At 37.4% G+C, this 27,694-nt stretch overlaps 1 protein-coding gene and 1 non-coding gene across 7 annotated transcripts in view; one reads left to right on the top strand and one right to left on the bottom strand.

Annotated features, from left to right (window-relative positions):
• Nucleotides 1-27,694, bottom strand: part of RASA2 (RAS p21 protein activator 2) — a 124,674-nt gene that overhangs the window by 7,051 nt on the left and 89,929 nt on the right. For 3 of the 6 annotated variants that reach the window (XM_060395193.1, XM_027959799.3, XM_060395198.1), the window contains 10 exons: nucleotides 26,279-26,427; nucleotides 24,047-24,161; nucleotides 23,485-23,559; nucleotides 22,922-23,045; nucleotides 20,022-20,128; nucleotides 16,595-16,678; nucleotides 16,061-16,138; nucleotides 11,958-12,031; nucleotides 11,289-11,395; nucleotides 300-382 (listed from right to left, as the gene is read on the bottom strand). In XM_060395193.1, coding sequence (XP_060251176.1) covers nucleotides 300-382; nucleotides 11,289-11,395; nucleotides 11,958-12,031; nucleotides 16,061-16,138; nucleotides 16,595-16,678; nucleotides 20,022-20,128; nucleotides 22,922-23,045; nucleotides 23,485-23,559; nucleotides 24,047-24,161; nucleotides 26,279-26,427 — 996 coding nt within the window. Of the gene's footprint in view, nucleotides 1-299; nucleotides 383-11,285; nucleotides 11,396-11,957; nucleotides 12,032-16,060; nucleotides 16,139-16,594; nucleotides 16,679-20,021; nucleotides 20,129-22,921; nucleotides 23,046-23,484; nucleotides 23,560-24,046; nucleotides 24,162-26,278; nucleotides 26,428-27,694 lie in introns of all 6 variants that reach the window. The other 3 variants (XM_060395179.1, XM_027959798.3, XM_060395186.1) reach the window with 1 other exon arrangement.
• Nucleotides 3,434-3,540, top strand: LOC114111029 (U6 spliceosomal RNA). Its single transcript, XR_003587155.1, has one exon. It is a non-coding gene; the product is annotated as a U6 spliceosomal RNA (small nuclear RNA).

Genomic DNA, 27,694 nt, shown 5'->3' on the forward strand with positions numbered 1-27,694 from the left:
CATTCCCTTCTCCAGGGGATCTTCCCGACCCATGGATCGAACCTGCATCTACTGCACTGGCAGGCGAATTCTTTACCACTGACCCCATTGAGTAAAGAATTCTTAACTGAAAAAAGTATCTTTAACTTAATAGGTGAGGTGGACTATACAAAGCATCAACAGTAATGGACAATTTTAAACAGAGTTCCAGCTACCAATTATAAGATGTTAAATGATTAAAAACAAATACTAAACCTCTTTTAAAATTTTCAGCTAAGTAATAGTATACAGTTTAAAAAACTTTAAATTATATAACTTACATTTTTCTTGTTGAAAGAGCTCTCTTCCAGTTTTTCCACAGCAAGAATGTTTTTCACTGGAATTGTGTAAATAGCATCTTTGCCTAAATTATAAAAGAAGTAAGATAAAATAATTTTCATCAGAGTTATAAAGGTGAAAGGTTAACTCTATATGGTTTAAGATCATTCTCTTGACGGTGGGTGTGTAAGTAACCTACAGATTTCTAAATGGTGCATAATAAATATGTTTTATGGACCAAATGAATTTTCATTGTTTTCCACAATGTGGCTTCCTCTTTATTTAATTAAAATTAAAATTAGGGAATAAATTTGATCTCTGTAGAAAATAAAAATGTTATTGTACTTTGTAACATTAATTATATAGAGACTGAATAAATACATAATTAACAATAAAGGCCTACTCAAAACTTGCTGAGACATGGAATTTTCTTTCATGGAGTTATTATATATACAAAGAATCTGACTGTACCGAAGTGGGTTTTTCTGCTTCTCCAACCTAAGGAACTAACCCTCAAAACAATTATTTGAAACTGAAAAATTGTTCATTACTGTTGCATACTGTCTGGTCAGCTGACTAGAGCTACCAAATTTACTTTAAGAGATACAGGGAATGAAAGTAAAAATTTTATTTGGTAGAGTGAATCATTAACCTAATTTAAGAATTTGGAAATTTGTTTGCTAAAGGGGCTCCATAATAGCATGAGGCTACGATGCATTTCAACTTAAAATTTACTTGAATAAAATACAATTCATATAGTCATAGAAACTAAGCAAATATAATCATGAACTTTTCTGGTCATTTACATATAAAACATGGTTCTTAGAAAATGAAAACTTTGCTTCCCTCCTCCCAACAAACTTCAGTTTAATGACTTGTGGGCTCAAGTGCTGAAGGTGAAGATCTTTTATATTATTCATGGATTAATGTACAGCTTTTGGGTTAAAGACACTAAAAAGGTTTTCTTTATTGAACAGAGAGATTAACAAAGAGTACTTGCTAAGCTTAGTTCCTGCTGTAAAATCTAAAATATGTGTAATTCAAGCAGATGTGTGATATACAATATATTGTAAAGTCACTTAATTTAGCTATCATGTTTATCCTAGACACTGTCCTAACCACTTGGGATAGAGCAGTGAATAAAACATATAAAGCCCCTAATGAAGTTTGTATTTAGGTCTGGAAAGACTGACGAAGGACAAATATTAGGTAGAGATAAATGCAATAAAGATAGCAACATAAAGTGACGTGACAGGAAGTAATTGGGACGTTACTTCATTTATTTTTTAAAATTTTTTCGGGGGGCGTTACTTTAAGTCAGGCAGTTAGGGAAAACTTTTCTGAGGAAACGACATTTAAATTCAACAATTACAAATTATATATACATGGGAAAATAGGAAAAGATTATCATCGGTCTCCTGGAAGCAGACAAGATCAAATTCATGAAGGGGTGAGGGGAGGCGAGGAGGAAGGAAGCTGAAAGAAGCCACAGCAGGAGCCGCATGGAGGAAAAGACACATTTGCAAAAGGAGGGCTGGTCAGAAGAGCTTCAAGCCAGAGTCACTGGACATAGAGAGCTGGGGGGTGAGGGGTGGGGCATACTTAGATGTCTATCAGGATGACTAAGTGGTAAGCTGCATTTGGAGCAGCTGAGTCAGTTAGGTCCTCACATACTGCCCCCCTCAACCCGCTTGTACTAAGCAACAGTCCACAGAGGCACAGTCCCAGGTTGAAGCAGTGAAGATGCATACTGGCTGGAAAGCAGGGTAGCCACAGGCTGCTGACGGTGCCCATGCCAGGGGACGAGCACCAGCACCCCTGCCTGTCAGCAGCTCATCCTGTCCCTCCCTCTAAACCACTGGCCATGAGCTACGACCCTCAGGCAGGTGAATGCACAAAAATGAGCAAATTGCCAAAAAAAATCACCAAACAGATGAGGAAAATCAGCACCCTGAAGGAAACACATACAACAAAGAGAATAACATTGGAGGAGATCAGGGGTGTAACAAATGAGGGGGCAGAGGAGACATGCCTTTGGGTACCAATCTACATGGGGCATCACAGAGTCCAGAGAACTTAAAAATTGTGCAGGAAGTAGATTTTGTAGATTTTCAACAACTCTTTAGATTTGCTGAATACACAAAGCATGCCCACATCCTAGAATTGCTGTGTGTGTTCATTTCTGGACAAATTATATCACAGCAGACAGAGAGAAAATGCACTGTTCCCAGGCACACATGACATTATTATTATTAGAGTTAACTGAAATTAACTGAAGTTGCTAGTGTTAACTTGAATGAATTGCAAAGTGAATCAGTAAAACAGAAGATTGTACTGAGGACTCTCCAAATATACAGTACAAAAGGACAGAGAAAGTAAAGATAAGAGAGCCATGATGGATGAATTTAGGAGTTTTGAGATCAGCGGCAATAAGCATTCCAGAAACAACTGAGCTGTTCAGAAGAAAAGTACCAATGAAAATGTCCAAGAATAAAGATAGAAATCTTCAGACTGAAAGGACCCATCAAGTGCTGATCAAAGAATGGAAGTGTAGGAAGAAAGAAAGGTAACACTTAAGACACTGGGCAGTAGAATATTAGAGCTTGAACGTTAAAGAAAGTCCAGAGGGTTTCCAAGGAGAAGAATCAAGACTAACACTGACATCAAAATCCTTACCACCAACAATGAATGAGTGCAGTCACTCAGTCGTGTCCGACTCTTTGCGACCCCATGGACTGTAGCCCACCAGGCTCCTCCATCCATGGAATTTTCTAGGCAAGAGTACTGGAGTGGGTTGCCATTTCCTTCTCCAGGGGATCTTCTCGACGCAGGGATAGAACCTGGGTATCCCGCATTACGGGCAGACGCCTTACTATCTGAGCCACCACAAAATCTCACCAACAATGGAAACTAGTAAATCGTGGAGAAATACCTTAAAAATCTTACAGGAAATGATTTTAAATCCGGTCTAACATCATTCACATGTAAGGGTAAAATACTTTTTCCAATATGTAAGAACTCTGAAAATTTATCAGCCCTAAAGCTATATGGAATAATTCCTTGAGGACATAACTCCTGCAAAATAAGTAAGAATCCAGGAAAAAGACAAAAATGTTAATATAAGAAATAGTGTTGAGTGCTCGCTTCAGCAGCACATATACTAAGGTTGGAACGATACAGAGAAGATTAGCATGGCCCCTGCGCAAGGATGACACGCAAATTCGTGAAGCGTTCCATATTTTTGAAAAAAAAAAAAGAAAAGAAATAGTGTTGGGCAAAGACATCAGAAAAACTGCAAAGAATGGTTAGAAAAGGGCTTCTCAGGTGGCACTAGTGGTAAACAACCTGCCTGCCAACGCAGGAGAGGTAAGAGACGTGGGTTCAATCTCTCGGTTGGGAAGATTCCCTGGAGAAGGGCATGGCAACCCACCCCAGTATTCTTGCCATGGACATAGGAGCCTGGTGGCAAATTCCATGCACAGCATGGTCCACAGGGTTGCAAACGGATACAACTGAAGCGACTTGGCACACATGCATGGTTAGAAAAAAATGATGAAAACATAAAAAGGTAAAAGAAACAGAAACTAGAACTAAAATTAAGATGACTTCATTAGGTAGTGTTAGGAAAAATAAATTTGAAAATATGCTATGCTCCTTCTCAGCTTGAATGGAGACGGTGATTAACTGCAGAAAATAAGATGAACATGTAAATTTAAACCTATCTGTTAACATTTTAAAAGTAGAAACAGAATGTCCACATTCTTTCACTAGATTAAGACAGAGTGAATATGTGTGGGACTGATTATTCCAATTAAAATGCAGGAAAAAAAACCAATCCCAACAAACGGAAGAGCTTAATAAACACAAAACAAAACATTGGTTACAGTAATCACAATAAATGTGAGGGTATTAAGTTTCCCTATTAAGTGCCAAATACAGTTTTAGTTAAAAATCACCATCACCTTCTCAAAAAGTTAAACATAAAGTTAGTTACTATATGACTCACTGATTTTACTCCTAGATACAGACCCAAGAGAAGTGAAAATATATGTCTACACAAAAACGTGTATGTGAATGTTCACAGCAGCACTGTTCATAATAATAAAAAACTGGAAACAATTTAAAGGTATATCAACTGATAAACTGGTAAAATCTGGAATATATCCAATGAAATATTATTCAGCCATAAAGTACTGATTCATGCCACATCACAGACGAATTCTGAAAACATCATGCTAAGTGAAAGAAGGCAGTCACAAAAGGCTGCGTGCTGATGCGCGCTAAGTCGCTTCAGTCATGTCTGACTCTGTATGCCTCTATAGACTGTAGCCCTCCAGGCTTCTCTGTCCATGAGATTCTCCAGGCAAGAATACTGGAGTGGGTTGCCATGCCCTCCTCCAGGGGATCTTTCCAACCCAGGGATCTAACCCACGTCTCCTATGTCGCCTGCGTTGGCAGGAAAGTTCTTTACCACTAGGAAGATGAGAAAGCCCAAAACCTGGGAAGCCCAAAAGGTTACTCTTTAAGTCCATTTAAATGAAATGTCCAGTAGAGGCAAATCCAGAGAGACAAAAAGCAGATCTGTGTTTGCCAGGGGCTGGGAGAAGGAGGGACAGGGCAGTTAATGGGTACAGGTTTTCTTTCTAGGGGGATGAAAATGTTCTGTGACCAGTGGTGACTGCATAACTTTGTGAATATGCTGAAAACGAATTATATACTTCCAACAGGTGGATTTTACGGTATGTGAAATCTATTTCCATTAAAAAAAATTACTACCCCAAGAAAAACAGAAGTCCAGCTAGACACTGGTCCTAAGGAACATAGCTGAAATAAAGTAACTATTAATCTTTTTTTTGGTAGTAGTATACTGAGGTTGCATACTTCTATTCCTCAGAAAATAAGTATAAGACTGGGGAAATTATTAAAAACAACCACTTCAGGGTGCTGGAAAATAACCAAATGCAAGTAAAAATCTGAAAAGTGTTCATCCATGAGCAATTGCTATAGCTTAGGTTAAAAACTGTGGATTTATTGTCTTCCAGGGAGAAGTTGTTTCCATAACTCCTCAGTTCAGTGAAAACTCACAGGTTTACTGGCTGAAGGTTGCAGATTCAGCCTAAGGGTGAGATTTTAGAAACTACAGAGCTATAGCAAGGCTGAGATCATAAACAGACCACATCCCTGGCTGACTGCTAAAGATGCCTGTATGTGGATCATTCCAGAGCCTGGCAAAAGTGGAAAGCTTGCGGAGACTTGTGAATTTGCTGTGCCTTTGAATATGTTCTGATTCAAAAACAACACAGGTGATAAAAGGTAGATGACTTACTGATTTCAGGGATTTGAGCTCTATGATCAAATCACTGATTGACCACTAAGCTAAGAAAGCTCAGGTGAGACCCCTAGGGAGGTAGCTAGGATTAGGGAATAAAACAAAATCTGAGTAAAGACAATAGCAGCTATACAATGAGAGAGAGAGAATGAGAGACAGACAGACAGACACACACACACAAAACAGACACTGCAGTTTGAATCTAGGCAAGCCTTCAGAAGAACAGAATCCAGACACACTATAATTTATTACATACAATGTTCAGTTTTTAACCAAAAAAATAAGATGTGAAAAACAGAAAACTGTGACCCATACTTGGGAAAGAAAGTAGCCAACAACCTGAGTCTGAGTGGGCTCAAATGCTGAAATTATTCTATTAGCAAGCAAAGCCATTATTATAAATGTTTAAATAATTTAAGGAAAATATGCTAAAGATGACTGAACAAATGTGGACTTTAAAGAGGAGAACAGAAACTATAAAAAGAATCAAACAGAAATTTTAGAGCTGAAAAGCACAATAAATGGAATGACAAATTCATCACATTTAGCTAAAAAGACTTGAGATGGTAAATAAGTCAATGAACGTAAATAGAAATTATCCAAGCTAAAGAACAAAGATAAAGAATGAAGACAAATGAACTGAGTCTCACAGAGACCTGTGAAACGGTCTCAAGCATGCCTGGATAAGTATAATTTGAGTCCTAAGAAGGAGAAAAAATGGACAGAAATAAGTAAAAAAACTTTTTTAAGCTGGTGAAAACCCTTAGCTTATGGCTTTGAGAAACTCAAATCCCAATCACCTATTGAAAAATTTCAACTGCCAAGCAATATATTTTATGCCCATTATTAGAACAAAAAAAAAGAAGGAGCAATGACAGAAAGGGGGAAATATGGAAAAGTCTTTAATGAAGTTCAATTTATCTTAAAAAATGTTCAGTGCATTTAACAGCCTAAGAAATCATTGCATACTCCATGGTTGCAAAGATATTCTCTTATGCTTGATCTTGAATTATATTTTGTGTGTACTATGACATAAGATGAAGTTCACTTTCTGTGTTTACCCAGTTGTTCCTACACCATTTGTTGAAAATACATTCCTTTCCCAATTGAACTGTCTTGACACTTCTGTCAAAACTAAACTGACCATATGTGTGGGTGTCTTTCTGGACTCTTGACTGTTCACCTCTATCTTTTATGTCAAAATCTCAGACTTGAATATTGTAGCTTAGTCCTTCAACTGTGTTTATTTTTTTTCAGCACTGCTTCAGCCATTGTAAGCCCTCTGTTCCCCCACTGACATTAATTTTAGAATCAATTTGTCAATTTTTACCAAAAAAACCTTGTAGATTTGTAGTGGGACTGTGTTAAAATCAAGATGAATTTGAGAAGTGACTTCTTAAAAAATATTGAACCTTCAAATCCGCAAACATGACACATTAAAGAAAAAAATACTCCAGAGCCCTGCGTATCAAAATGTGTGCTCAGTCCCGAAGTTGTGTCCAGCTCTTTCACGACCCCATGGCCTGTAGCCCACAAGGCTCCCCTCTGTCCATGGGATTCTTCAGGCAAGGATATTGGAACAGGTTGCCATTTCCTCCTCCAGGGGATCTTCCTGACCCAGGGATCGAACCTGCATCTCCTGCATTGGCAGGCGGATACTTTACCACTGAGACATCTGGGAAGCCCCGTGTGTTAAGACAGGAGCAGGTAAAAAACAAGTATTGAGATTTGTGTTTAAAACATCATGAAAACTTCTTTTATACTGTCCATAGATTATACGAGCTAGAACACAGATAGCATATGGAAACTGTGTAGGCTCTACATACATAACTGTGTATAAAAGGTCATCCCCAAGTAGACAAGATCTAATCAAATTTGGAGAACACATATGGGATTTCAGAGATGAATTTGTTCATCATATATTATTAGTAAGTTTGGTGGAAATTTTAGAAAGTGGTTCTTAATTCAGAAAACAGCATATCTGGAAGACATGGTGTTCTCTGAAGAATACCATTTATTACAAATTAATACACGCCTAATGATAGTAGTAAAAACATGGTCCTTACACACCGAGGATTGTAAAAGACTGGGGTGAAAGACATAAAAGCAATGACCACACAGTGTGACAAAAGTTACCACTAATACGCTAAAAAAATACAGTAAGAGAATACTCAACTGAAGTAGCTGGAGCTTTATGAAGATGACTTCCATAAAGAGCTGACATTGGATCTGAGGCTTAAAGGACAACAAATTACACAGGTAAAGAAGGAAAGAAAGATTTCTAGACAGAGCAGATGCAAAAACATGAATGTAAAAGAGCACAACTGAAAGGAACTTCAAGAATCAACCTGGCAAAGCCACATATAGAGAATGCAAAAGATGAGGCTGCACCGACGAGATGGGAAAAGGCTGCAACGTGGATCACATTTGATTACAGCAGACAACTAGAAGAACTACTTGTAGAAGATGACCACTTACAGTAGAGCAGTATCAAACCATAATCACAGGCACACAGATCCCCCCAAAACTGTCAAGGTAACCATGGTGACGGCTGGATGAACGCCCTATGACATTCATTTGCCACATGTTAGTTCTGTGATATTGAAGATTAGTTGCTTACTATTACTTAAGTGGGCATCAAATTTTAACTTATTTGAGAAAAACCCTTAAAACTGAGAAAATCCTAATTATTTTTCTAGTAAATTGGAAAAAGAATCTTATTATTTGATTCTAAGTGACAGAAATACTTCATTCAGAATATTAGTGTCCCGTAGGAGTAAACAGTGGAAGACTCAATGATTTAAAGCTATGTTACAGAATAACTGGGAGGCACTCTTTGAAACACCAAAGTTATAAAGTGTAATAAGAAACTATCTAACTAGCAGTCTTAGCTATGCAGAAAATTGCAAGGAACCAGGAAGTAAGCAAAACGTTTGCTGAGCAACCAAAGGGAGAATCCAAAGCCTATGTATTTTATTCACAGAGGAAAGTCCTGAAATGTTCAGTCAAAGCCTTTTAATCATACACATAATTTTAACAAACACAGTACCTACATCCTTACTCACAGTATATTAGCAGTAAAAATGGAATTGGGGGTAACAGATGGGAATGAGATGTTACATTACCATTCACTGACAGCACAAGAAATTTAAGGTGACAGCCTGAACATAAAGGGGATAATGGAAAACTGCATAAAGCAAACACATGAACACAAAATAGCACAGCAGTCCAAGGCATGTAGCTGGGAAGAAACAGCTGCACACATCCGTAAGCAGCCCTGAAAACACCACCACATCAGAGTACTAAATGACCATTAACATTATCAATGAGAGCCCCAAGTCATCTAGAAAATGTTAACTTACGTTCAATGAACTCTTTTTTAGAAGGCAGGGAAGCATGTAATACATTTTGGAAAAATCCAACAAAACAGTTAAAAACAAAAAGCATGGATGCTTAAAACTGTAGGCTTTGGTAAATAATCTCTAAACTTCATGTAACAGAGCTCATTTCTCCAATACCATTCCAACATGTTAAATTTCTTAAGGCCTGAAAATAATGGAACTTCTAATGTGTCTATTCTATAGCTTAGACCAATCTAATCATTCTACAGAATTTTATCCTCATAAGATCACTGGATAGAACACAAGTTCCTGAGAACTGTGCATAACCTCTGGAACTATGAACTTCCTGAAATTATATGTGAGACTTTGTGTCTCTTGTGTGTACATCCATTTTTTTCTAGAGGAAAAGGATCTGAAACTATCATCTGATTTCTAAAGTCTTAAAGCAAAGACTTCAGAGTACTGGTTTAGATTAGAAAATACTTTAAATGAGGAGAAAACAGCCAATTTATTCATAGAAAATGACTAACTTATGAAAACATAATCAGCATATTATACCAGCTATTACTAAAATGTTACTATATATGTGAGAGCATTTATATAGTATTCAATATAAACTATAACCACTAAAACAAAGAAACGTGTAGCTTAAAGAATGCTGTCTGGAAGTGCAGGGATGCAGCTTGTTGATCTTTAGTCATTAGAATATTCATATTCCACAACAAAATATCTAGGTGCCTAAAAATATAGTACATCTGGTTTCATATGTCTTACTACTGTATTTGGACATATTCGGTCATTCTGGCTAAAGATTCTAAGGAATTATGAAACAAAATTTCTTTTCACTTTCCTCCTTAAGAATCTCCACTGAAGCACCCATGCTTAACTGAAATGACATTCTCTTGAAAGTATCTTATGTCTGGTGTTTATCATTTCAGAATTTATACCAAGCACTCTTGACCTAACAGATTTGACAGATTAACCAAGACTCCATTTCCTGTGAAACATCCTGAGTGATGCTCATGAGGCACTGAATCCTTGTGGCTGCTAGGGTTCTATTAAGCTTGTACCCTTTGATTTCCACTGGTTAGGCTGTTTTGATTACAGAGTCTGCTAGGTTTGTTCCCAGACTTTATGCCATTTTTCCATGCTGTAATTATAATTTACTTAACATTATGTAAAGTGACACAGTAAGTGTCACACAGTAAGTGACACCAAGAGGCATATATTTATCTGAAAATCAGGCACTCTGAAAAGCTTTTCAAAAAAGGAGACCAGCACCCACACAAATCAAGTTGATTTATATGGGTGTGAGACAGTGGCAAAAGCTTAGGGTAACTATTGTGACTCTAAGAGGATTCTATAATTGGATCACTTTTCAAGTATTTATTAATAATTTCCAGCTTCACTTTGGAGAAATCAACCAAGCAAAGATCTTGGCTCTCTATCAAAAGACTGGTAAACAAACATAACTACTTAAGCTACGCATGCATCTTTTGTTGTTGTTGTTTTAAAGTGATTCTTGCTTTAACTGACCTTTTTGGCTAAGTGAACGCTTTGGGTCCTGATCACTTCCAACAGAAGGGAGTTTACTGTATGTGACCTATGATCAAGATACTAAGTTCTTGCCAAGATATCAGAGGCTAGTGGCCTTTTATGGATAATGCTTTACCCCAAAGGAATACACTCAAAAGGCAGAGATGATAAGCATTATGTCAGTCCACTTAGGGACAAACTTTGCCTCTCCGAAACTCTCAAATCACACTATAGGAAGATGGCTTTCTTTACTCAAAAAGACAATTTGTGCCTTTTCAGGAGGCAAATTACTAGAATCTTCATCTTAAGAGTTAGCCGGGATAATATAAATGAATGAATGTTTTAACTGAATAGGAAACACTGTCTATGGTATAACTGTGGGAATTTCTGGCAAACTACTGAAACACTCTCATTTATTAGAAACTGATTCTTACCAATCTGATTCTGGAAGTTAAAGAAACCTGTAAGTTCTAAAATATCTAACTGTTGTTCCTTATATACTAATTTTAAAAAAATGGATTTACCATGGAGTTTTAGAAAACAGAGCATACTGTAGGAATACCATTTTTAGTAACACAAGACAAGTCAATCTAAGAGAAAAAATGTTATTTACATGGTGTCATTAGTCACATATTTATTATATTTTTAGCGTGTATGCATCACTGTGAGAAACCATAAGCTATTAACGTTAGTAAAAAGGTTCACTAGTCACATTGAGCAGCGGAAAAAGACATCTTCACTGGCAATCAGGAGGAGACCCCACAGAAAAGCGTAAACACAACTACCTGGCTGCTTGTGGTAGGTGAGCTCTCTGCTTGTTAAGCAGAACCACCGTTTCTTGAAATTCTTTTTTCCAATCCGAGTTCTTCCCTGAGCTCTTTTATACATCTCACTGCCAAAACAACAGATGTAAACACTTAGCTACAAATATTAAGAGTTAATCCAAAACAACAACAAAAAAATTGGCACAGTCATTTCCTCTTTTAATTTTAAATGACATGAACAGTTGTCAAAGACTATATTATGTAGATGAAACGTCTTTGCCATCTTTAACTGCTACGATTTATTTTGGCCATACTAAGGGAATAAAATCTTCAAATAATTTAATATTTACAACTGTCCTATCCAAAACTAAAAAGGCCAAATGAGTAATTTCCCCCTTTAACTTCCAATGAAAACACTGAGACTGAACAATGCTGTTACTTTTTTTTCAAAGTACTCTAACACCCATACTTTCACTGTTTTTGAAAACAACTCTCGCGCTGTATGGAAAGAAGTCATGTCTGTATGGCATGAAGTTAATAGGATAGTGAGGGTGAATTACCTGACTAATGTTATGGGCAGTTTTAGCACAGAACAAAACCCAGTCTTCTTCACTTCTGCACCCATGCTCTTTGTACTTACTTACTGTCTATACTGAAATACGACTTTAATATCTAGTTTCATTAAATTACCCTTCTTTCAGGTGCACAGGCTCACTTGTACCACTGGACTCTTTAGTTTCAGTAGATGAAATTTCATCCAAGAACTAAATGAAGAAAGGGGCAAATGTTACACTTTGTGGTAAGGTACCTCATAAATTTAATCAGTGTCAGACAGATAATATAGTGAAGTTCTTTATTAAGGAACAAAGCAAAACACATATTTAATTGTAGAGGAAGACCCCAAAATACATACAATAGGTATTCTGAAAAGCTTATCCTTAAAGTTACTTAAAACCCAGAATATGTGTCCCTATAGAAATAACTCAACCCACAATCCCTTAACTGCAACTCTGAAACCTATAAAGTTCTGAGTATGCAGACCTTTTTGCTTCTGATTTACAGTAAACTCATTTACAGTAACAACGTAAACTGGGGAAAGGCTATTTAAAGCCTGTATTTATCCTACTTAGAGTGGATATTCACTACAATGCTACATAAACATTCATATGTTTGATTATGGGATGTTATCCTGTGATCCCCTATAATATATAGAATATACCTATTATCTTTCGAAAGTCTGAAAAACTGAATTCTGAAACACTTCTGTTCCCAAAGATTTTTGATACAGGTTGTGAACCTCTATTTTGGGTCATGGATCATCAAACTACAGCTCAGCAGGACAAATTCAACTGGGTTTTGTAAGGCCCACAAGTAAAGAACATTTTTAAAATTTTTAAAGGGTTGTAAAATCATAGAGAAATATGCAGTACTGCCTTTACGTGGCCATCAGTCTGTATTTACTCACTGGCCCTTACAGAAAAGTTTGAGGGCTTTTATTACACATAATTGACTTCAGCCCTCAGAGGTAATATTTCAGTTTCTGACTAAAGTATAATTTGGGTTCTCTGGAACAACCTGGAAATCTAATAACCATTTAGAAACTTCCTATGGAAAATGTGAGAAAGTGGTGGCTCAAGAAAACCTGGAGTACCCAAATCCAGCAATGGCAAACCACCCAATGATGAGCATTCAGCTCCATGAATATGTTACCTCAACTGGTCAAGAGATTCCTGACACGTGGCCTTCTCTTCAAAGGAGAGGAGAATTCGGGGTTCAGAGACAATTCCTGTTCTTAGAAAAGACTCCTATTTTGCCCCATAAGTGAACTATTTGTTTAGTCCTTGTTTTTTCCTTTATACTTTTCTGTGTTGTCCCGCTTAGGGTTTTAAAACAAAAACAAAGTACATTCCAGTAAGGATGACAGAGAATAATCTAAGGTAGAATTTGTGGGCACAGTCATTTTCTCTTAGGACTGTCTATAGACTGCCCGTGAGAATCTCCATTTGTGGTATTTTCCAGTATGATGTTTACTTCAAGTTCGCTAGAAGAAATCTTAGTAAGTGAAAGAACAAGGACAGAGTTTCTTTTGAATCATATGTGGGTGACAAAGAACAAGTATTGAAGGGAACTAAAGAAGTGTCCTACTGCATCTTCAGTTCTCACAAATGGGCCATGCACTAATGGAGTGAGAAAGAATTACTTGAATATTTTAATTCTTAGGTTTGCCTGTGGGCACTACTTTTCTTATCTAATATTTATTTATAGTTATTAAATTTATTACTTGTTCTACTGTTAAGGAATATGAGGTAAACCTAGTTATACAAAGTGGAAGGAAACATAATAATTAAGGTGGACTCTAGGCAGGGAGAATACAGGCCTCACCTTGCTCAGGGCCATTCTGTCTACAACTTTGGTCCTGGCATAATCAAAGTACTTCTTTTTATTCTTGAAAACTTTGTAGGTTTGGACACTAAATTATATGGTCAACCTGTTTATAGACCTATTCTGGTATTCTTCCTAGACTTTGTGGAAATTAAGTATAGCATTCAGAGTTATAAACTATTCTCTTCTGGAGCAGTGACCAATGTCACTAGTGAGAGCACCACTAATTAAATGAGAAATTGGGTTTCTTAAGCTTTTGCAATTCCTAGTGCTGCAAATATCTAGATTTAGCCAGTAAATAATTAAGAAAATTCATATATCAGGGCAAAATATCCTATACAAATCTGAGACAGGAGATGTACCACAGTGATAGTTCATGGGAACATGAGTGGGTGACTCAGAGCAGATCATGAGCAGACTAAACTGGTACCCTTAAATACTTTCTCCACTGACATTACCCACTATGCACATTCTGATGATTGTATCAGGAAAAAGAAATCAGATGCTGCCAGAGGTTGGGTCATGGAAATGGAAAAACAGCCCCCAAACAAAAGACAGTATATTATAATCTTGCCAACAGAAGTCTGCCTACACTGTCCCACAACTGTTTCAACAATGTCCTAAAAATAAAAAAGCCAGCTTATTCTTTGCATATTCTTTTTTTTGTTTTGTTTTGTTTTTTAGTGTGTTTTTTTTAAAGGGGACATGTGAGTTATCTTTTTCCCTTTTAAATTATTTATTTATTTTCCTTTTTGGATGTGCTGGGTCTTTGCTGCTGCACGTGGGCTCTCTTTGGTTGTGGTGTGTGGCCTTCTCGTGGCAGTGGCTTCTCTTGTGGCGGAGAGTAGGCTCTAGGCACATGGGCGTTACTAGCTACAGCATGCAGAAAAGTAGTTATGGCTTGCGGGCTATAGGGCGCGCAGGCGTCAGGAGCTGTGGCATGTGAGCTTAGTTGTTCCGCAGCACATGGAGTCTTCCCAGACCAGGGATTGAGCCTGTGTCCCCCACACTGGCAGGCAGATTCTCACCCACTGTACCACTCTGCATATTGTTTTGAAAGACTTCTTCCTCAAAAGCATTCAATCACTGCTTAAATATATATATATATATTTTTTTTGGTGGGGGGGGGGCTGAACTTACATTGTTATTCTAGACAAAAAAGTTCCAACTGGCTTTAATTTTTTAAATAATCATTTTCATTCATGAGTCTTTGTAAGAATTTTTAAAGTACACACACAAAAATACAAACAAAATGTGCTCTTCAACAAAATATACTCTTGGCTGCTGCAGCTGCTGCTAAGTTGCTTCAGTCGTGTCCGACTCTGTGCAACCCCATAGATGGCAGCCCACCAGGCTCCCCCGTCCCTGGGAATCTCCAGGCAAGAACACTGGGGTTGGGTTGCCATGTCCTTCTCCAGTGCATGAAAGTGAAAAGTGAAAGTGAAGTTGCTCAGTCGTGTCCAACTCTTAGCGACCCCTTGGCAGTCACCAGTGAAGCACACTACAGAACTTGAATGCAATCTTTAAAATCTGACCTTGTTAGTTTGGATTCATTAAGTGAGAACTGTGAAAAATAAGACAGTACTTTCTTCAAGCTAAGCTTAGATATACTTCAAAATAACTTTTCTTTACAAATTTTTAGGGTTTTATAACAATGGCGTATTTGTTTGGGATGACTCAGAACTAAAGACTCAAGAAACTAAAAATTTCTCAAAACACTCTCAGCTTCTAAGTATAGCAACTGTGGTTTGTTGTAGGCCTTTTGTTAGGATATGATATACTGTAGGCTTTCATACATATTAAATTAACTTTCCTCAGGTTACTAACCACAAGCCTATACTGTATATGAGATATTCAATAATTCATATATTTTTTTCCCGTGTCAATTAAGTGCCCACTTTATACCAGGTACCATTAAGCCTTTCTCCCGAGACCAGAGATCCTCAATCAGAGGCAATTTTGTTCCTCAGGGGACTTTTGGCAATGCTTAGAGACAGACATTTTTAGTTGTAAAAACTGGGACTATGCTACTTGCACCTAATAGTAGAGGCCAGCCCTGCTGCTAAACATTTTACAACGCACAAAAAAGCCCCTCATAGTCAGGAATTACCCAACCAAATTGTCAATGGTGCTGCTGTTAAGAAATCTTAACTCTAGATATTTATAATTAGTGTTACTAAAAACACTGGCAATAGTAGCTGTTGCTAAAACTCATTTAGGTATTTCCATAGCTTAAAAACCCATAGTTATGTATGGAGGGAGAATGGCAGAAAAAGATAGCCTTTTTATATGTGACAGATAGTTTAAATATATTTTTTTAAACTGGGGATTGATTCCTAGGAACAATATAAAATGTTATTTCCCTAATGCTATTTGATAAGTTAATATTTCCAGAGTAAAACAATCATTACCTTTTTAACTGCCGTAATATATCCTTCTTCTTGAAACATTTTGAAAAATTCACACATGAATGTCTCTTTGAAACTTGACTAAAAAAAAAAAAACACAGACACAGAACTTATATATGTTAACTAGAGAACTAAGAATAAGGAATATAATGAGCTGTATTTTTAAGTTTAGGATTAGGGCCTAAAGGGGTTCAATCATATATTTCAAAAGAGTCATGGGGTTTGGAGCTGAAAATTTCTCTCAAGAGCTGCCGGATGATTACGGCACAAAAAGATAAAGACAAGGCTCTTACATCTGTTAACTAGACTCTCTACCCCATCTTAGACACATCAGTTTAAACGAAACTGTCTTCTTCAACAGGTGACTAAGAGAAGAGATTTAAAAGACAGCTATCGCATTTCTCTCTCTCTATATATATAGTTTTTGATTTTGCTTTGTTTTTAATTTGGAAGGGAGTGAGCAGTGAGGGAGCAGGGGTCATAGGGGTCAACAACATTTAGAAGCGTGAACACAAAACAATACAAAGTGACACTCACCTTGCTTTTGGACAGACTCCCCCAGCTTCCCAAAGTCTGAATAGTTTTTGAGATGAGAGTTAATGTTCTGATTGTCTGTGGATCCTAAAGAACATAGAAAAGACACAAAAAGTCTTGTTAGGTTTTCAAGGAATAGAATTTGTGTAAAAAGTAGAACAGAGTGAATGGGCTACACTGCTCTAAAAACAGTGCCTCAAAAATGTTCATTCAAACCAGTTAAAATAAAGCAAAAGATGGGCACAACTCATTGGACTAAGGAATTAAAAGACTAAAGAAGCCGTATGTAATCGACAATCCCTCCTGAAGTAAATATATCTAATGACATGTTACTTTGGAAAGTCATAATTTAATTAATTATTTTTTAGGGAGGGGTACAGTATGGTAGATGGGACTACCTAAAAAAATTTTATTTACTTTTGGAATGTCAATGGCATCTACTTCTTTCTACTTTATGACTTAAAGTGGCAATTTCCAAATTTTTTGTACTCAACCCACTTGTAAGCATATTCAATAATCTTATGGCTTCTGTAATCAACTGTTTTCACCATGGAAGCAAAGACCTAACTTCAGCTTAGGAAATGAGAAATCATTCAGTTCATGTACGATTTTAGCAGAAAGTAACTATTTCAGTCTATAATCCAAGGTGTTTTCCAGGGCTGTCTGCTAGAAAGAGTAAATATAACTAAAACTGACCAAATAGTGTTCCATAACAAATCCTTGCTGCTTCCTTTTTTTTTTTTAATTGAGGTATAATTTACATACAGTGAAACGAACAAATTTTAAATGTATATAGTCTGGTGAGTTTTCATACATCCATACATTTTGTATAACTAATTCCTCTATCACTATATAAAACATCTTTTTTGTTCTGGAGATTCAGGTAAACAATATCTGCCATCAAAAGACATATTCAAGAAAATTTAGATACAGAAATGCTTTCGTAAACTAAAGTGGTTGATATTCCTTAATATTTTAGTATCACCACACTGAAAATAGTGACTGTGAAGTGAAGAGATGGCTAAGGATGTAAGGCAATTCTGAAAAAGAAGGAATATCTGAGATATGCTAGTTATGATATACTTATGAAATAGTTACACACCTTAATTATGGTTATTCAGAAAACATTTTAGCTACAACATCCAGGATTCCATTATATCTATAAAAGGTCCCTCTAATTCTCTGCCTTTGAAGAATATAAAATTCTTAACAATCTGCTAACAAGCTGAATTTAAACTGAATTTCATCAAGACTTCCCTGCTCAAGCTTGGGTAAAACTGCATTCATCTACTTATTCCTTAATCTTTTTCAATTGGATTTTCTTCCTTTCTCCTCTACTAAAATTGACTTCTCAAAATTCAAAGACCTTCTAAACGGTGGTTCTCCTCTTCAGTCACTCTAACTTTCACTACTGGTCCTGACAACGTCATCACTCTCAGGTCACCAGGATTATTCCATGCTCTCAGTTTCTACAGCATGAACTGTCTGTGTTGCTCACCTGGTGCTAGATTTATGCTTGCAGTTTTAGACTGTGTCTTATGTGTTTGCCTTATTTCCCCAATTAGAAGGAAAGGTTCATTTAAAAACAAACAATAAAGTTACATGACAGTATGAAGCAGTCCTTCCGGCATACTGATTAGAAAGGTGACCTAAAATAGAGTCTGTGATTAGAAGGATTTTACTGCAACCCATCTGTTACAGGGATATGCAAATCCAAGTCTGAATACAAGGCAAGGTCACATGTTCAGAGGTAGGAGTTCTGTTTATGTCCAGAATGCCATCACGCTTTCTCTGCTCCAAAGCCCTGTACAGCTTCAAGTAACAGAACCACAGAAAAGACAGCCCTATGAACAAAAGGACATTGGTCCACTGCAGCTACTCACAGATCATTCGTTCTTTGACAAGAAAAGGTGTGTTACTACCACAGCAGTGTGGTTATACTCAAATCTCAAGTTAAATGAATGGCCAGTGTGTAGTTGCTAAGAGGAGAGGTGGCCTTCAGAGCCCAGTTTGACTACAAAACCTCGGTGTCTCCCCTACACTGTATTAGCAAGTTTCCTTAGGGGAAGGTGTGTCTTCCTCATCAATGCCTCTCCAGGGCTGAGCACAGCACTGAATATACTGCAGGTGTTCACACACCTGACCTGCTAAGAGGCAGTAAGGAACAGGGGTAAGCTCATAGTCTGGGAGGACTGAATGGGTCAGAATTCTCATTTAATCCGGTTCAAACTGAGTGGGATCAAATCGTAATATTTTAATTGTAGTCATACAATTCCTAAAGAAGTTCTTGAATTGTGGTTTTCTAATCTATAAATGGGGCTTCCCTTGTGGCTCAGCTGGTAAAAAATCCTCCTGCAATGTGGGAGACCTAGGTTTGATCCCTGGGTTGGGAAGATCCCCTGGAGAAGGGAAAGGCTACTCACTCCAGTATTCTGGCCTAGAGAATCCCATGAACTGTATAGTCCATGGGGTCGCAAAGAGTAGGACATGACTGAGCACCTTTCACTTTATCTATAAATGAAGATTATAACAGAACCTACCTCATAAGGTTACTGGGAGAACTAAGTTACAACATGTAAAGTACTTAGGCCAAGGTGTAGTGCAAAGCAAGCACTAAATAAATGTTGGCTTTTATTATTATTACTTGCTACAAAAAACAGCAATAATACAATTAGATAAGATTATAAAATGTTTGGAACATAAAAGGTTACAGACTTAGCAAAAATATACTGTATGAGAAGGAAAAAGAAACAGCAAAATTAAGGAGTTTTAAATGTTTAATATGGGGAGCCTGGCGTGCTGCAATCCATGGGGCTGCAAAGAGCTGGACACAACTCAGTGACTAAACAACAAACTGTTAAGAAACATGTCAATCTACGTAGTGTTGATTAAGGTTTAAGTAAGTATGACTTTAGAACAAAAAGATTATATGCCTTAAGTTTTAAATCTCATACATTTATAATATCTCAGGTGAATGAAAAGTAAATATGGAGATACCAAATTACATTCCAATGAGTTTCTACACCTTTCAGAAATGAGCCTCTTCAAGTGTCTGTGAGATTTAAAGATATCTGTAAGATTAAACCTACAACTAACGGAAGAAAAAAAAGACAACCCTGTTGTAAAGAAATTTACAAATGTACACAAGAGCAGAGGGAAAAGATGATGAGCTCTCTTCCTACCCATCACCAAGCTGCAACTAGTACCAACACTGTGTTACTCATGCGTAAGTATCTTTTAACCACAAAACTAATGGGACTTTCAGCCTTTTCTGAAAGAATGAAATGGCTAAGGAAAATAACCAGTTATATTTAGGTACTGGTTATAAGAAAGCACAGCCAAGTGCAACTGGCCTTGGTTATTTTGTTTTTTCTTATTTTAATGAAAATAAACAAAAATGGAATAAAGCTTTGAAAAGAACACCACTTACTGGATGATGAGGTCGCAAATGAAAAGTATGAGGTGATACTACTGCTACAGCAAAGAAACGAAGAAATACAAAGCTGCTCACTGCAGAATACTGAACATGAGGGTCATCTGCAGGAAAAAAATGGTGAAATGTCATGCACAAAACACTGAATTACAAAACGAAGATGACAAAAAGTACTGGAAAAAAGCATGTAAACTTAATAGGAGATAAATATAACCTGGCTAGTAAGAACTGAGTTGATGAAATGATAGTAATGGTTATGACCAAATTAAAGGGAAAAAATCCTATGACTAAAAAATGAAACTTGAAAAAAAATAGAAATAACAAAGAAAACGAAAGGCAAAGCTGCTAGGTTGTGAGGAATACTTTAATTTGGAAAAATACTTCTTTCCTCATCTATAAGAAGAAACTCCTGAAATTACAACAACAAAAATAAAAGTATCTAGTACTATCCAGTACTCTTGCCTGGAAACTCCCATGGACGAAGGAGCCTGGAAGGCTGCAGTCCATGGGGTCGCTAAGAGTCAGGCACGACTGAGCGGCTTCACTTTCACTTTTCACTTTCATGCATTGGACTAGGAAATGGCAACCCACTCCAGCGTTCTTGCCTGGAGAATCCCAGGGACGGGGGAGCCTGGTGGGCTGCCGTCTATGGGGTCGCACAGAGTCGGACACGACCGAAGCGACTTAGCAGCAGCAGCAGCAGCAGCAGTACTATCCAGTGGTAATACTGAAGCCCCTAAGACTAGGAGAGGAGACTCTTCAGTTTCGGGATACTGTTTCAGTTCCCCCTCAGAAATCTTGATAAAATCAAAGGCTGTATAACAAAAATAATTAGAAATCTTTACTTTAAAAAATCTGCCAATATTACCTATAAAAATGCTGATGAACTGAAGACAACTTGTGGCTTTGATCCCTCAGCTACAGCTTTCCTTTCAGACTGGAGTCAACACTTAACACAACAGTCAATGAGATGGCAGAGACGCAGGTGGTGAGGTAAACAATGTCTGCATTTGGTGTGAGTAACTCTTCTGAGCTACTCAGCACGTAGTCACCAAGTCATTTACTGTGTAATTCTTTACATAATAATATACCAATATACTTTATGGGCTTCCCTAGTGGCTCATTGGTAAAGAATCCGCTTGCAATGCAGGAGACCTGGGTTTGATCCCTGGGTTGGGAAGATATCCCCTGGAGGAGGGCATGGCAACCCACTCCAGTACTCATGCCTGGAGAATCCCCATGGACAGAGGAGCCTGGTGGGCTGCAGGCCATGGGGTCCCAAAGAGTTGGACATGACTGAGCAACTAAGTACAATATACTTTATAGTGATATAATAACATTTGCTTCTGTGACTGCTTCCTCCCCGCTCCCCACCCATCTTTCCAGGATAGTTAAGTACAAATGAGAAAATAATGCAAATATTTTATGAGAACAAAACTATCACTACTGGGGTCTATAGAGAATATGAAGACACGTTAATATCTCAGGCCAACAAAGAGAGTTAAGGAAATACATTTACATTTATTAAAAAAATCATAAAAATGTATCTTAGATTATCCATATGAATAAGAATTAAACAGCTAATGCATATTGAGGTCAAAATCCCTGGGTAGACTACGGTGATTAGTAACACATTCGAGTGGGTTGGGCCCAGGTTTGAGACCCAGCATGCCTGCTGGCCATGTCACGGGCCATTTGGCAAATCACTGACTTCCCTAAACTTGTGTTTCATTAACTGATGAAGGAGAACGTCCCTGCCTCATGTGGTGGTGTGCAGGTGAGAGAGGAGCTAATTCAGGCTAGCACTGTCCTGCTCACTAAGCCCTCAACATGGTTATTATGGTCTAACTCACTATTTAAAAATAAAATCTCAGCACTTCACCCTTCTATATTTTAATGTCTCTGCCCCCCACTCCTGCCCCCGATATTTATTACAAAGTCTGGGTTTAGTATGCTTATTTCAAGCCAACTGTTTACAGCCTTACTGTAATTAGCAAAGACGTCTAGGGTTGAATTTATCTACCTGTTAGGTAAAAAAGTCAGGCTCACTTTAGCTTTGGTTAATTTAGTGGAGGGGCAGATAACTGCAAACACCTGTGCGCACATGCAGACTTGAAAAATATGATAAAGTAGCAAAATCGCTTCAGATGGTTACAGAAATAAACTTATAGTTTCACACAGCTGGCTAAGACTGATAATTTAAGTAGCTGCCTTATCTCCTTTACCCTCCCTCCATTACAAGCAGATCAGGACAGAGCCATAGTAAATAAGTTTATTTACTTATCAGAGATGCATATAAACAGAATAATGCCAAGTACTGACAACCAGAGGTAGCAACTATTAATTTTATGAAATGTTTCTAAGCAAAGCTTGGACACAACTGCTCTTGCAAAATGAAAGCATGCCAGTTATTGATATATGTACCTCAAAATTCTAGGTATATTGCAACAGAGATGTTTCTAATGTCTAAAGTCATTTCTGTAAAAACCGCTCACCAATAAAACCTTAGCATTCTCAAACTGTCAAATCTAGTCAGTTGTATGGAACTAAAAATTCTCACTATTTTGAATGCATGCAAGTGGAAAATAGAGCTGGCACAAATGACAAAGGTGTTTTTATCTATCATATTTAATAGTCTTACAAGCATCCAGTATAAATGTTTACTTATATAATAGGTAGTTTGAAATCTCTGCCTTTCTTAAAAATAGTGATTTCGATTGGCATGTAAAAAGTTGCCATTAAATTAAATCATATATTTCATTAGTAAGCAAGAACTATTTTTAAAAACAAAAAAAACTGTACTTAAAACCTTAAACCTTTTACATAAACCAAATACATAAGTCTACAGAAAATCATACAGTAAAAGATGGCATATTTTAGTAAAACAAGGCACTTACTAGGAAATCTTTGAGTAGCCATTTGCCTTAGAGAATAAAAGATATCACACATTACAGTGGGGCAGCTCATACTTGATTTGACAATTGTACTGAACAACTTGTCTACATAGTAACGCAGATTCTCCTGCAGGGTTTAAAAAGGTGAACATTAAGATTTTTACTTTTATACATCTTCAATACCCTTTATGGAAAAAAATGCAGTGAAAATGAGATATACTAGTCTATCCAGTATTCTAAAGCTTTGCTTCCCTTCTCTAAATTCATTCAGTGAAAGGACAATTTGCATCCTGACCACATTTAATAAGTTAGATTTAGACTAGTTAGATATAAGAGGTGAATGTATAGAAGAAAACTCACAGGAAGCCACAAAGAATAAAACAATACAAAGAGAAATCAGGGAAACAGCATTCTGAAAACTAAACGGAGGGAATGCTGCTAATAGTATGGGCATCATGTAAGTAAAAGCACTGCTTCCCTCCAAACAGCATTACTACAACACAATGAGAGAGAGATACACCATTAAGACCAATGTTACCACAGTTGTAAAGATAGCAAAAGCTTACCTTATTATTTTCTACATTATCTCCCTCTTTCAATTTGATAGGATCAATTTCACAGGATTTTGAGGATTCACATATCTGGAAAAGTAATTTTTCATTTAATGCTCTTTTCTAAATAATTTGGAAAAAGGAAACATTCATAGTGGCCAAAAAGTTTTTTTGGGTTTTCAATTAACAGCATAAGGAAAGTTTCTGGCCAATCCAATAACTGTTATTTTTCTGATCATACAAAATAATTATAAAAATTTAAACTATAATCAAGTTTAAAACCCTCATCCAGAGATAATGTATACACCTAAAGAACTATACCAAAAAAACTTTCACATATTTGAAACTCTAGCTACAATAAATCCGGTAAGGAATAAATAATTATGTAGGGTACATTATAATGTGCATTCAACTAAAAATACATTAAAGGAAAATTAAATCATCTATTTTACTTTAGTGTTCAGCCTTATGTTTTCAGGACTGTATGAATGGATATGTCATTCATATCACCAGATCACCTGATGGAAGAGACACTATAAGAATGACAAAATATTATTATCTGAGGTATATACTGTACCTCATCTAGAATAGGTTTTAATGTTACTTTCAGGTAGTGCCCTCCCACTATTTTCATCATCTCATCCAGGCATCGAGTAGCCAAGGAGTTTCCTCTAAAAATTGTGTTTGCATCTCTGAAATACAAACAGAAACAAGGTAAAACCAAGTGCAATAAACAAAGGCTGTGAAATCAATAAGGCATTTGACTTTGATCATGTACACAATTTTAGTAATTTTTACCAACCGTTTAAAAGTTTGTTACTCTAAGAATTTTCACACTTACAAAAATCCCTTAACAAAAATATAAAAAAACAAGCTAACAAGAAAAGCAACCTGTATTCGAACTACAAAAGTAGTGTGTCTCTAAAACAAGTGTTAGACTTGATAGGAACGGGAAGCCATCTGATTGCTTTTAATATCACACGTGCATCAGTTCAGTTCAGTTCAGTTGCTAAGTCGTGTCCGACTCTGCGACCCGTGAACTGCAGCACGCCAGGCCTCCCTCTCCATCACCAACACCCAGAGTTCACTCAAACTCATGTCCATCAAGTCAGTGATGCCATCCAGCCATCTCATCCTTTGTCGTCCCCTTCTCCTCCTGCCCCCAATCCCTCGCAGCATCAGAGTCTTTTCCAATGAGTCAAATCTTCACATGAGGTGGCCAAAGTATTGGAGTTTTAGCTTCAGCATCATTATTTCCACAGAACACCCAGGACCGATCTCCTTGCAGTCCAAGGGACTCTCAAGAGTCTTCCCCAACACCACAGTTCAAAAGCATCAATTCTTCAGCACTCAGCTTTCTTTATAGTCCAACTCTCACACCCATACATGACTACTGGAAAAACCACAGCCTTGACTACATGGACCTTTGTTGGCAAAGTAAGGTCTCTGCTTTTTAATATGCTATCTAGGTTGATTATAACTTTCCTTCCAAGGAGTAAGTGTCTTTTAACTTCATGGCTCCAATCACCATCTGCAGTGATTGCGGAGCCTAACAAAATAAAGTCTGACACTGTTTCCCCATCTATTTGCCATGAAGTGATGGGACCAGATGCCATGATCTTCATTTTCTGAATGTTGAGCTTTAAGCCAGCTTTTGCACTCTCCTCTTTCACTTTCATCAAGAGGCTTTTTAGTTAGTCTTCACTTTCTGCCATAAGGGTGGTGTCATCTGCATATCTGAGGTTACTGATATTTATCCCATCAAACTTGATTCCAGCTTGTGCTTCTTCCAGCCCAACATTTCTCATGATGTACTCTGCATATAAGTTAAATAAGCAGGGTGATGTACTCCTTGACGTACTCCTTTCCCTATTTGGAACCAGTCTGTTGTTCCATGTCCAGTTCTAACTGTTGCTTCCTGACCTGCATATAGGTTTCTCAAGAGGCAGGTCAGGTGGTCTGTATTTCCATCTCTTTCAGAATTTTCCACAGTTTCTTGTTATCCACACAGTCAAAGGCTTTGGCATAGTCAATAAAGCAGAAATAGATGTTTTTCTGGAACTCTCTTGCTTTTTCCATGATCCAGTGGATGTTGGCAATTTGATCTCTGGTTCCTCTGCCTTTTCTAAAACCAGCTTGAACATCTGGAAGTTCATGGTTCATGTATTGCTGAAGCATGGCTTGGAGATTTTGAGCATTACTTTACTACCGTGTGAGATGAGTGTAATTGTTCAGTAGTTTGACCATTCTTTGGCATTGCCTTTCTTTGGGATTGGAATGAAAACTGACCTTTTCCAGTCCTGTGGCCACTGCTGAGTTTTCCAAATTTGCTGGCATATTGAGTGCAGCACTTTCACAGCATCATCTTTCAGGATGTGAAAGAGCTCAACTGGAATTCCATCACCTCCACTAGCTTTGCTTATAGTGATGCACATGTGCATATCAGGGTGATATATATATATATATATATATATATATATATATATATAATGGATAAGGGGAAAAAAATCTGTCCTAGTGTTTTATTTGTGACACATGAATCATTACAATGACAAAGCAAAGATCAGGAACAGGAAATTTTGACACCAAGTGGGGAAAAAAAAAACTTCATTAATTATTAACTTTACTGTTGGTGGACACTGCTTGTTAACTTAAACAACTGCCTTTTATTACTTGCTACATAGTCCTTTTAGACCTCTCTACAGAAAGGCTGGTCAATATAAAAGAACTGAGATTGTGAAAAATTTTGTTAAATTAAAGCCCAATTTCAGTGGCACACAATTAACACTTAATAAAATAAAACTCTTACTGTGTTTCCTTCAAGTCTAATTCCGCCACTGCAGTGGCAAAAGGAACAAGTTTATCATGGTGGAGCAGCAGTCGTACAAGGGGCAAAACAGCATCATTTTTATCTCGACATATTTCACCCAAAATGTAAGCAGCTGAGGCAGATATTGGCTAGAATACAGAAAGGTGGAAAACAAGCACAAAATCAGAGAAGCATGATTAAATGTTCAATCACTATCCATTAACAAGTAATTCAAATATGCTCATTAACTATAATTATTATATAGTATAATATTTAATTTTTAAACTTTTTTTTAAAAAACTTTTTATTTTGTACTGGGGTATAGCTGATTAATAAACAATGTTGTGATAGTGTCAGGGGAACAGCAAAGGGACTCAGCCATACATATACATGCACCCAATCTCCCTCAAACTCCTCTCCCATCCAGGCTGGCACATAACACTGATGAAAATAATTTTCTAATTTTTTATCAGAGATGAAATTTGGACCAGATATTGGTATATAGTACTCTGGTTCAAATAAAACACACAAAAACGTACATACACATAGAGTATGCGTGTGTATATCTAGACACACATATCAGTTCAGTTCAGTTGCTCAGTTGTGTCCGACTCTGAGAACCCATGGACTGTAGCACGCCAGGCCTCCCTGTCTATCACCAACCCCCGGAGTTCACTCAAACCCATGTCCATTGTGTTGGCGATGCCATCCAACCATCTCATCCTCTTTTGTCCCATTCTCCTACTGCCTTCAATCTTCTCCAGCATCAGGGCTTATCCAATGAGTCAGTTCTTAGTATCAGGTGGCCTAAGTATTGGAGTTTCAGCTTCAACATCAGTCCTTCCAATGAAAACTCAGGACTGACCTCCTTTAGGATGGACTGGTTGGATCTCCTTGCAGTCCAGGGGATTCTCAAGAGTCTTCTCCAACACCACACCTCAAAAGCATCAATTCTTTGGCGCTCAGCTTTCGTCACAGTCCAACTCTCACACCCATACATGACCACAGGAAAAACCATAGCCTTGACTAGATGGACCTTTGTTGGCAAAGTAATGTCTCTGCTTTTTAATATACTATCTAGGCTGGTCATAACTTTCCTTCCAAGGAGTAAGCGTCTTTTAATTTCATGGCTGTAGTCACCATCCACAGTGATTTTGGAGCCCCGACAAAAATAAAGTCAGCCACTGTTTCCACTGTTTCCCCATCTATTTCCCATGAAGTGTTGGGACCAGATGCCATGATCTTAGTTTCCTGAATGTTGAGCTTTAAGCCAACTTTTTCACTCTCCTCTTTCACTTTTATCAAGAGGCCTTTTAGTTCATTTTCTGCCATAGGGTGGTGTCATCTGCATACCTGAGGTTATTGATATTTCTCCCGGAAATCTTGGTTCCAGCTTGTGCTTCTTCCAGTCCAGCG

Source organism: Ovis aries, chromosome 1 (genome assembly GCF_016772045.2).
Source record: "Ovis aries strain OAR_USU_Benz2616 breed Rambouillet chromosome 1, ARS-UI_Ramb_v3.0, whole genome shotgun sequence".
Taxonomy (NCBI): Eukaryota; Metazoa; Chordata; class Mammalia; order Artiodactyla; family Bovidae; genus Ovis; species Ovis aries.